Source organism: Trachymyrmex septentrionalis, unplaced genomic scaffold, assembly GCF_001594115.1.
Source record: "Trachymyrmex septentrionalis isolate Tsep2-gDNA-1 unplaced genomic scaffold, Tsep1.0 scaffold40, whole genome shotgun sequence".
In the NCBI taxonomy this organism is placed as follows: Eukaryota; Metazoa; Arthropoda; class Insecta; order Hymenoptera; family Formicidae; genus Trachymyrmex; species Trachymyrmex septentrionalis.
In genome coordinates, this window is record NW_017305569.1 from 1,014,125 (window position 1) to 1,026,455 (window position 12,331).

The 12,331-nt window shown below is 28.6% G+C and overlaps 1 protein-coding gene across 5 annotated transcripts in view; it reads left to right on the forward strand.

The window, feature by feature from the left end:
- Positions 1-3,354: 3,354 nt before the first annotated feature.
- The window catches only part of LOC108750977 (multiple C2 and transmembrane domain-containing protein 1), a 28,299-nt gene continuing 19,322 nt past the window's right edge, over positions 3,355-12,331 (forward strand). For 3 of the 5 annotated variants that reach the window (XM_018490868.1, XM_018490871.1, XM_018490872.1), the window contains exons 1-2: positions 3,355-3,854; positions 9,831-10,383. In XM_018490868.1, coding sequence (XP_018346370.1) covers positions 10,326-10,383 — 58 coding nt within the window. In that variant the 5' untranslated portion in view covers positions 3,355-3,854; positions 9,831-10,325. The remainder of the gene's footprint in view (positions 3,855-9,830; positions 10,384-12,331) is intronic. The other 2 variants (XM_018490870.1, XM_018490869.1) reach the window with 2 other exon arrangements.

Consider the following 12,331-nt stretch of genomic DNA (forward strand, 5'->3'; position numbering starts at 1 on the left):
GCAGAAAGTCATGGGTTAAGCCCGGCGAACCATCAACATCAGTTGATGAAAAAATGGTTCGATTCGTGGATTTCATCTAAAGACGAACAGTTCTTCCGACGCGGTATTCATTCACTGCCCGAAAGATGGTCAAAAGTAGTAGAAAGTGATGGGAAGTACTTTAATTAATGAAAAACGAAATAAATAACGTTCTTTCATTAAAAAAACGCTACGAATTAATTCCAACTCCTAATAAATATATTTTAAAAAATTTTTTAATTATCATTTTTATATTAATTACAAGGACAACTAATATATGTTTAAAATTGAACGAGTTTAATAAGTAATAACTTTCCTTAATATTTTGAAAGAAACAATAAAAAAAAAGTATTAGGTACATTCTTTTTTGCTCATGACAAGAAAGAATGGTCCATGATGATATATAATGTTTTTTTTGTTATATAAGATGATAAGATTATAATATAATCATATGTCTATACCATACTCTGATGCTCAATAGCATCCCAGAATATTTAGAACTTTTCTATATGTTTTTATACTCAGATGTAGCAAGCAGATATTATTATTATTATTTTTATATCAAAATATCGTTATAAAAGCATTATTTCCACGTTAAAACGACGATAAATAACGTTAACTTGCTATCTGGATATGTTTTAATATATTTATTTTTCAGATATTAAGGATTTTCTCGTTATTATAAATAGGAAAATAAGAAAATTACAGTAAAGATATTTGCTAGAATCAGAAAAAAATTTTTAAGTCGACTTTGATAATATTGAAACAAAATAGTGTAATTGAATTAAACTACATGTGAAAGATGCAGAAATGTTAGAACACATATTATTTCAATGTAATAAGAGCTTAATGAACCTGATATAAATTTAATAATTTTACTATACTCTTATATAATTATTATGTAACAATTATATAATTTTATTAAAAAAGGATTTAAAATATTATTTTTTTTTATTCTCAGAAATCTATATATATCTATAGTCTTTTAAAATATATTAGTTTAATATTACGTTAAATTATAAAAATTAATATTAATTGTAACAATATGTAATATATAATATAATTATAATATAACATTAAAATAGTTATTTTTAAATTGCAAAAGTTAATATACTAAATAAAGTTTTCAGCAGAAATACAAAATAATATAATTAATTAATTAAAATGAAAACAATTCTTATATTTTGTCATTAACATGTTTATTATTTTATTTACTGTAATGTAAAGAAAGAAAAAGAACAGATGTGACGCGAAAAATGCACAAAAAAAAGATTAGTTGAGCAAAAGATTAGTAGCAGCAAAAATTTGCGTGTGGTAAATTCTAATCATAATATATGGATACCTAACATCGTATCTACGAGGTCTAATTTCTATTAACTGTGAAGCCTAAATATTATCATTGTAACAAACAAGCATTTTGCTATTATGTCGATCTATTGATCATTGCAGCAAACGTTTTCTATGTAGCAAACAATTTGATAGCAAGTACAGTTTCAACAAACCATATTTAGCTGTGGTAGAAACAATTTTCTTTTACACTGACATATCCGATAATTAACTTCATGCTGCTAAATAAATTGATCTGTAACAGACATGCATACTTTGCTATCACGTTCTTATATTAGCTACAGCAAATCCTTTGTATGTATTAGCAAATTTCATAGCTATAGTAGTTAATGCATTTCAGCTAATCAGAATTAGCTGTAGCCAGCAACATTTTTTTTCTGTGATTAAATCAATATATTAGATTAGAATTAAAAGAATTAGGAGCAAGAAAAGAATGAGAATCTCGATAGAGAGATTACAGATTGTCGCAATAAAAAGGACCTTATCAGCATTTCTTGAAATATATGTGATTTCTAAAATATATTACATTTCTAAAATATAATACATATGATTTCTCATAAATAATTTTTTGTACAATAAATAATTTTTTTACTTTTACATTGATCAGAAAAGTACTAACGGTAAGAGATGTAAATATATTTTTTTTGTAGTTATATACAGCGTATATTTTTGAGATTTAAAAATCATAAAATTTGTGAAAAACAAAAATAAACAAGTTTCAAGTAGAATAAATATTTTTGTTATAGACTCAGATTTTTTTTGCAATGTAAATTTTGTGATATAATTAGTGCGTTACACAAATATTATTTACAATTTTATTGTACAAAATGAACATGAATCTGCGAGTGCAAATGATTTGTAATCATGAAAATAATATAATCGCTTGAGGCGAAGGTGTGGTTTATACCAACAATTATTTTAATGTATTCCTCGTTAATTAAAACACGTTGACTTACGATACGAAATAGAAGCATCACGCACTTCAAGTAGTCCTCTAATATCCACATTTGACTTCACAATATTATCTATTAATTTATTCTGCTTTTATGTTTGTACCCAAGCAGAACAACAAGTCATAATTTAACGTTAAAATGACGTTAAAATGAATCTTAAATGACATTTTGAAGTTATTTTGACATCATTTTGATACTATAATGACTTGTTGTTCTGCTTGGATACGTGCGTTCGCAAAGTAATCGAATTTGCTCTTAAAATTGTATTACGACTATTAATTTCACATGACGGTAAGTGAGGCTGCGGCTCGTTATGAAATTACTCAATGTTAATTATGTGTGCTTTATATTAGTAGAACTATATAGATTTTGTTGTAAGTTCTTTAGTTAGTTATCGATTTTTTCTCAATAATAATACAAAAAACATCTATATAATTTTCAAGTTTTTTTTAACTTTAATTAAGAATTCAAAATAGATAATCTAAGTGTAAATAATTTTAGAAAATACATCACATTAAAATTCTTGTTTTTTGAGAAACTCAAAGAAACATTTTTTTCGTTAAATTATAATATATCAAGATTATTAATATAATTTTATGAAAAGCGTTGTATTATATTAACATATAATATTCTACGACTGTTTTTATCAGAATGGAGTTTATATGTATAAATATTTAGTTTATTATTCCCAAGCAATATTTTCTCACACGATAAGACCTTTTAATTCGTCTTAACGTATCATATTTTCTATATTGTATCAGAAATGCATTTCAACTGTTATCTAAAGTGAAAATCTTCATTAATTCTGTAGCCCATCCTTGTCCATCACGGATTAAGCGCTATTTGTCACTTCAAACGAAATCTCAATTTCCCGAAGTCACTGGGTTCTCTACTCTCAACCGGCCCTGGTCTCGCGGGTCGATAAAGCCTCTCACTCTCTCCCGCTTCCACATCGCGCATCCTCGATGAGAGACGAAGCGGACGAGGAACGGCCGAGTAGGATGGAAAATCGTGGAGTTCTGTCAGTGGCCTCTCGGACACGGTAGCATCGAAAGTGGAGAACGTCTGCGGTAGAACGTTCCTCGTTCCCTTGATGCCCCGAGGCCGCGCGTACGGAAATTCGCGCGATAATTAATTAATCGCGAGCACGGATCTCGCGGACTCGCGAGCGTTGATGTGCACGGAAATGTATACGACAGTGGTAACACATTCTGTTCCAAGCCACGCTCGACGTACCACCGACGTATCGTAACGTTCGTGTGCGTTCACGTGTCGACATCGCAAGACGTCGAACTGAACGATCAGTTCTTTTTCTTGCAAACACGCGTCTTCCCGTAAGAGAAAGACGCAGTTATTCTCATTCCAAGTTATCGCGGGATCTGTGGACGTACCATTCCTCTCAGCACCTCCGAAAGACATCCGAGAAAACGTTCGGCGTGCGACATCCTCAGCATGACATAACGGTGATCACGAGGTGTCATTTTTGCCAAAGTCAATGAGAGCATAGCGAGCAATATATATCTTTTATTTATTAATGTTAGTCAATTTTTTTGTCTCTCTTTCGGATTTTTATCTTTTTCAATACTAAACACTCGATGACTTGAGCCAGTCAATATTAGCTTGATGTGCAGGAATTCTTTGAAAAATACTTTTAAGAGATAAAGGGGATGTGAACATCGACAATGCGCGTTGACACGATTCTCCTTGTAAGCTTATTCTATAGTTTATTTTATACAAGGAGTATCTCAAGTTTCCAGCATTTTTTTTCATCTCTTTGATCAAATATATAATCATCTTTTCTTTTACACTTCTTAGATACAGGAGTGTTAGTATTGATATTATTTCACAAAGAAAATAAATATCAGAATATTCATAGTTCTAGAATTATAAGCAATTAGAATAAAAATCTTTTATACCAAGAAGTGGAAAACAAAGCAACAAATAAACGAAGAAACCTTATTTCCAAGTTAATCTAGATAGACCAAACTTAATTAGAGAAAATTTAATTAAATGTTACCAATTTCTAAAACTGATTTCTTAAAATTGCTTTGACAATTTAAGATATCTAGTAATTGATTAAAATATTGAAAAATATATAATATATATAATAGAATCGTTTTTTTTTAATTATTTCTTTTTTTTATATTACAAGAATATAATGTCTAGAAAAAATATTAATTGGTTTTTAAATACTTATATATGTCTCAGGAAGCTGATTAAACAATATTTTTGTTAAAAAAATTTTGTTGTAATTTAAGAAATCATAAATGAAAGCACACGCTAAAAGGAACTCACTATAAATAATATCAAAAGGTTTTCATACTTTGGCCGACGACTTGAGCCAGTCATTAAAAACGAATTAATTGAAAGTGTATCGCGTGACATTTCTGAATGCAACTGCTGGCAAATTGTAATTTTATACAGCTTTTTTTTTTCGTTTATATTTTTAACACATGCCAGTGAACTATTTGATCGTTATTTTTGTTCCACAGAAAAATAATAATGGGCAGCAGGTTACAATGCCGCGAGCTGCCAAGGCTATAGATCCGTATTATGCTTACATATCTATTGTTAGATATGGGTATTTAATTCTCATGACATTGACTGCGATTTTCACAGCAACCGAACAAAGCTCAATCTCAAACGGCTGCACCTGGCATTAAATGAGATACAAATGTGGGCTGTATGTAAAGTCAAGTGGAACATATGCTCGCGAAAATGAAGCCATTCGTCTTTTCTTTAACCCTTGAGAATTATGGAATATTAATGATATATTACATAAAATATCTATGAAATTTAATTTAATCTTTTGTAAAATAAAAACTGGAATAAAGTATATTTTTATAATATTTAGTTTTATTACAGCACAAAAGTTGAGATACATTGAATATTAATGTAGAAGTAGTGTGATAAAAGTATCATTTTTTTTTTACATGGATGATATTTAATTCGTATAATATATCGCTTTTTTACTTCAAAAAAGTGACACAACTCAAAAAAGTATGATTTTCGAGCTGTTATAATGAATAAATTTAATAAACATTATCAACCATCAAAAATGAATTAATTTCACAAAAAAATCATCAAAATCATATACTTTAAAAGTACTTAAAAGCACGATTTTTTTAAAGATTGAAACAAAAATGGCATTTTATCATTTTAAAAATATATTTTTTCTGCTAATAGAAAAATAATTTTTTCTGCAAAGCTTAATGTTTTAGTTATATCATTTTTTAAGTAAAAAAAAGAACGATACATATGTAATAATATTAAAATCTCGAATACAGATCCGATAAAGTGACAAAATTACACGCCAATGCTTAAAAATCAAAGTAAAGTAAAGTGTATGTATAATAGTATAATTAATATATCATCTTCCATCCAATGGCACAACATCCCAAGATGGGACAGAGCCTATCTCTCATGAGATTTTCGAAACAATGGATTATTTTCTGGAATTAGGTTGTTAGCCTAATATCTAACTTGCAGCTTGGGGGATTCGTACATATATCTACTGATATATGGGATATAATTTAACGCCGGATCTGAATGGCACTGATGATCAAAGATTTCTTAATCACCAGATGGAGTCATTTTCGACTCCTTAACGTGAAAAATCGCGTATGTGGGTGCAACCGGATATACAGATCGCGAATCAAAGCACAGATGGCAAACCACTCGACGCCTAATATATCATCTTCAATTTCTTTTAATTTTAAATGTGTTTATGCATGTTATATTGCTGAAGGAGGGGGGGGGGAGGGGGAGAAGAGGTTACTTCAGCTACCATTAATGAGGAATAATAATTAACATAAAAAGATCAAAGATGCAAAAATTTGCAAAAGTTTTTCAATCAGACGCGCTATTGATCCCAGTCACCCGAAGCGTCTTAACTTGTACTCGCTCACCGCGTGGGGGAACTTATTAAATTTATAACGAATAAACGAATGAAAAGTTAAATCTGAAATGAAAATATGGCGCACCGGACGGACGCGAATATCGGTGCACTGAAACGAAACTGATAGCGCTGAAACGAGATTGTGGTTTATCGCCTGCGTAAAGGTCGCCACAAGTTCCGCGAATAATTACGTCGCTGAAATAACTTTGCACAGGCAAAGATGATGTAAGAAATTAAAGGTCTATTTTCTATGGCTGAACTAATGTACTTTTGGAACATGAAGTAAGATAGGTACATGTTATATATTTGTCGAAAGCAAGAAAGAGAATTCTGGTCCAGTCTAGTGCAGGAACAGAAAGAGTATAAATTGTTTGAAAGAGTATAAATAAATTTGTTTTCGTACGGGACATTGTTTTCGAGAAAATTGAGGACTCGAGTGTTAATAAAACATGCCATACATCTTTTTAAAAGATCTTCAATAAGTTTAATACAATGTTTTACACTGAAATACAAAGAAAAATAAGAAGAGAATAAAGAAAATAAACTATTGTTTTCTTTTTCGATAAATAATTGTTTTACGAAATAAAACAATATTTGTATATTGTTTTATTTGTATATTGTATATTGTTATATTGAGATAAGGTAATCTCTGAAAAAGAATCTTGAAAAGAGAACCTGAAAAGGAATACATTTTATTTCGAACGAGACCAGACAGGCGAAAAATAGATTTATATGAATATTGAGAGAAGTGCTCCCGTCTTAAATAAAAAATGTGTTTTTTATAAGATTGCTTATGCGCTTTGACTTTCAAATGAAATCTTTTAAATATCAAAAAATATAATTTGATGATCACTCGTCAGTTTTATATTTTTTAAGATAATCTGGCCGTTATCTAAAATATTACAAATTTTTGAAATTATAATATTTTTTTACCGTGAATTTATTTAGACGTATTTTTATTATTGAGCCCGGCTAAAATTATGTGATCGGATTAGAAGGCACAAATGCAATTTATAGAAGCGATATTATCAAATATTGAAATATACATAAATAAAATTGATGTTCGCATTTTCGCTTTAATTATTGATGAAGACCTTGAAAATCCGTTCAAAAAAATTTCATAATTATTATAACATAGTACAAATTAATCAAGACAAATAAAAATATAGAGAAAATAAAGAAAATATAATACGTATTTATGCGAATTGAGCTTTTAACTCACGTTTCAACTTAGTTAAACTTTTGGAATGATTAAATTTACTCATTAATTGTGTTTAAGTTTTCAGTTGTTTATCAAGTTGAAACTAAAGTAAGTAGTTCAATAGTTTCTTAGCTTCAATAGTCTTTCTATGAAAAAGAAGTATTGCATGATAACTTTATTGAATTTAGAAATTTAAGAATTGAACATAAAAGAGTGACTGATATAAAAGTAGAAAGTAAGATTTACATCTTTCTTCCTTCAAAATATTGTATTTTATAACTTTATATCCTCTAAAATATTCTTTAAAATATTTTCTATATAACAGCCGGAATTAATTTTTCTTATTCGGTTATTTTTATACTTCAAATACAGTAAATAATTTTTTCACTTTATGCGATATCGATTACCATTAATTTTTGTTTAAGTTTTGCATTATGAAATTAAAGTATTCTATGTCATATATAATGCATCAGTAACATGCAATTACATGGAAAAGCGTAATTAAAAGTAATGCGCGCTGGCAATTACTGTAATTAAACCTGTGAGACAGTATAAGGTATACAGCGTGTTTTCTATTGATAATGTTGTACATCATAGACTGACGTGTTTTAATCTTTCGACGAATTTTTACGACACTCTGGAAAAATCTTCAGAATTTCTCGCAAAATAAGAACACATAATTATGTTTTTTTGTAATATCTCAAAATTATGGCGCACAATATTATATTATTAACTTAAATAAAAAAAATTTGCATACAATTTTGAAATTAGAGTTGATTTAAAGTATTAAGTAAATTAAAGTAAAAATTAAGTAAAAAGACGGATTAATTAATTTTATCATACGTTTGAAATCGTTCGTGATATTTCAACAATGTGATAAGTTTCATTATTTAAAGTTTTACGTTGACATTCGGAAACAACACATATAACAACTACTTCTAACTTTGCTAATTTAACTTAAAGCGGATTACATTTTGTGGTGAAGTATAGAAGTGGTATAAATTTCTTCGAAGTGCATCGTGCTTCTCTCTCTCTATCACTTATACTATCTTTTGTTATTTATTTCACAGTAGTAACGTGAAGTTCATGCTAGTATTGTACGTATTAATCATTTAAGTAAGTCGTTCACAATTTCATAGGCAATTTATCTATTTAAGTTGCTTTTAATTTTAATAGTATTCTTTCAAATGAATTAGCATTTGTTTCTTCTTTAATAAAAGTATAAAACGTTTGTAATATTTTAATTATAAATAAACTAAAGGAAAGAGAGAGAAAGAATTTTTTCTTTGCAAACTCAATTGCAGAAAAATAAATTAATAATAAAACTCTTATTCTGCAGTTCATTTTAAATTGACTTTATTTTAATAGAACTTTAATTCGTAGTTTATATTATAAATATGTATTAATATTGAAAATTGAATGTTATTATGTAATAAAGGATTTATCTGGAAATTTTTGCTGAGATAAAATTGATCGTTAATTTAAAAAAATCTGTTATTAAAATTAGCAGAAAATTATAAGCTAAGCTGCTTCTTTATTACATAGCTTCTGAGTTTGACGCCAAACCATTGTATGGAATTTGGTGTATTATATGCACGTAATTATACAAGAGGATAATCCTTCGTCATATTATCATCCATTCAAAAGTTAACTAACTGTAAGTTTTCTAGAAATTTGCTTAAACATACTAATTAGATCCTACGGTAAACATATCACCGGAAATCCTAGACCGACGTTATTGTCGTATTCAAAGTTTACGTATACTCGCAAAATACTACTGCATAAACTGGAGACAAACAACAGCAGCTTCTATTATAATTCTAGGTTTAACAACAAGTGACATGTTTGGCTAATAAGCAACTAATGTTTGTTGACAAATAACAATTTAAGGGTAACTATAATTGGAAATATTGCGCTGTTGCAATATTTCCAATTATAGTTACGCAATAAAACGCAATAAAACGCAATAAAAACGAAATTTAATCTTTTTATAATTATATTATAGAAAAAAATGTAAATAGGCGTTATTACATCTTTTATCTTTTACTACACTTATACTATACTTTTTACTCTCTAAAACTTTTGGAGGGAATCTCATTCTGAAGAACAAAATCTCACTCTTAAAGATCGAAAATTGAACCACCCCTTTCCAAGACTAGCTCAATTTTCACTCTTTAGAATGATATTATCTCCACTCCAAAGAATTTGAAAAATATATAGAATATTTTATATTTCATATACTACATGTTGTAGGAATTTCTTAATTTTTAAAAAACTCCAACGATATATTTAATCTTGCAATTTTCAAAATTTTTTTCTGCGACAACTAAATAAACTTTGTATGAAAACATTTTGTTCTACACTTTTCATTAATTTTTTAAATGTAGTAATATTTTCTTTGTTTTCTTTCTAGCTACGGAGCACTTCGTATTTTACCTAGCACCAGTTACTCATTACTCCAAATGACTTTTTTAATTAAGCGTTTACACGCCAACACTCTCATAAAATGGGGAATGTCTCCTATATTTTCCTGACATACAACAATACAACAACAATTAACATAGAGAGCTCTTTAATGTCTGTGCCGTAAGTGTTACGGCGAAAAAAAAGGGGAAGTCTCTGGGTACACTTTAGCTTTATATTAAAATGCGCACTGTAGGGCTGTAAAACTAATCAATATTTACAAGAAGAAAAGAAAAACACTGATTATGACGCTGTAGAAGTCATTGACATCGTTGGAAATCGCGTGGACATTGCAAAGTCATGTGCCAGTTGGTCGACGTTGGGTCTCATTAATCCATCGGCGGAAACATGCTATCGGAATGCGGCGGGTTGGTGCACTTCAAGAAGAGACTAAAGCCTTGCAAGCAACGGTCTCGAGAACTAATTCGTGTTTTCGGAGGATAAGATGAGCAAAAGTGTGGAGTTACTCGCTGGATCGGAGGACAGTGAGCCAATACCTACGAGTAAGTAATATTGTGATATTACGAAATTGAAATAAATTTCGTTTTTGCGAAAGTGATTGATAAGAATAATTACTGGTAATGCCTAGGAACAGTTGAAAATTGTCCCATTTTTTAAATAGTTTTTTAAATTTACAAGAATTATTAGATCCTTTAAATAACTAAAAAAGTCATTTCAAAAATTAATAACAAAATGTAAAACATTATACCTAATAAATTCAAGAATAATTAACGTTTAATGTAATTTCCTAAAAGCTTCATAAAAGCTCGATATTAACTTTCTTTTTATCATGTTCTTTTTTTTAAATAATTTGAATAATTTATTTAGCAATACCGAAACATTTCTTATTTATCTGGATAATCTATAAAATACAATATTATTACTGTAAAAACTGTAACCAACCATTTTTTCAACGTTTGATAAAATAATTATTGGATTCCTCCTATTTCTGATACGTGATCGACAGATGCAATATTCCAGATAGATATCTGAAGCACCAAATTGATTTCCGCGATACATTAGCTTGTTAAGATGATTTCCGGTGGAAGGAAGACAAAATCCAATAAACGACGAATGCATTTGCCTTACACATTTCCGGAATTTCAGAATACACATGTAGAGTGTATGAGTACATGTCGCGTAGCATGATATTTCTGCTAACAAAAACTGCACTGTAAAATTAACAAAGAAATTAATTAAAATTATGGTCACGTTGAGTGCTCTGTACGTTAAATTCATATTAAAGTCTTATAATTATATTTTTATTGTTTCTTGTTGATGCAATAATTACTTTTTGTAAGTCTAAAAAAGTTAATAAAACAATTTAATTTAAATGTATAATAATTTTTAATTTAAAAAAAAAATAGAGTACTTCTTAATAAATAAATACTTGGCTAGCTGTTATAAGAGTCGGAAATTTATATCGATTGCGCGACACATCATCGTTCCTAGAATATAATAGAAAGTATATACTAAGCCTTTTAAAGACATTGTGATGCGTATTACTATGTTTAATAATACAGAAGGATCGATATGCTTACATATGAGTACATATAATGTACTTCCCTTGTAATTCTTCTAAAAGCATTATGTATTTTTTTTTATATTCCGAGTTCAAGCTTGTTCGGTTTCTGCTCTGTTACATCGACACGCTTTCAGTTTGGTCATGAGTGGAAAATATTTGTTATACAAACGTTTTCTTTATTAAGTTGAAATAAAGTCGAGAATATAAGTTATAAATTACAATGCACATAAATAAATCGTAAGTAAAAAATTTTTCCAGAACGTTTTTTAAATATGCGAAGTAGAAAAATTAATTCTAAATGTCAAACTTTGTTAAATATATATGTATATGTATATATAAAACACACACACACACACACACACACACACACACACACACACACACACACACACACACACATGTGGTAAATACGTACATGTTGGATTAATCATTTTAGAAATAGTAGGAGATAATAATAAAGAGCGTTCCATTATTCTAGTTGAAAAATGTTGAGATATTACGTTAATCTTTGCCAACAGAAGCATTGAAAAATTAAGTACTTAAAATGATTTAATGAACTTTGTGTATTTGATATATGATGACTACATCTTAAAATATTTAATTACTAAAATAGCGAATAAAGAGAAAGAAAATTGTAACAACAATTTTAAAAGTAAAAATCTGATATAAAATATTCAATGTATCGAAATGTGCACCAATATCGATAACAAATATTTCCGAATTGTATTTGGAATGAAGTCTATCTCTCCGTTGGGAAATTGCACAACTGTTGACATAAATGTTGCAAAAATCGAAAAATGTTGCAAGTATCATTGACATTTTATGAAATATTTTATTAATAAAAAACTATTATTCATTTAATTTTAAGATTTTAAGATTTGAAGTATTACATTTTGCTTTGACAATTCAAATTTATATATATATAT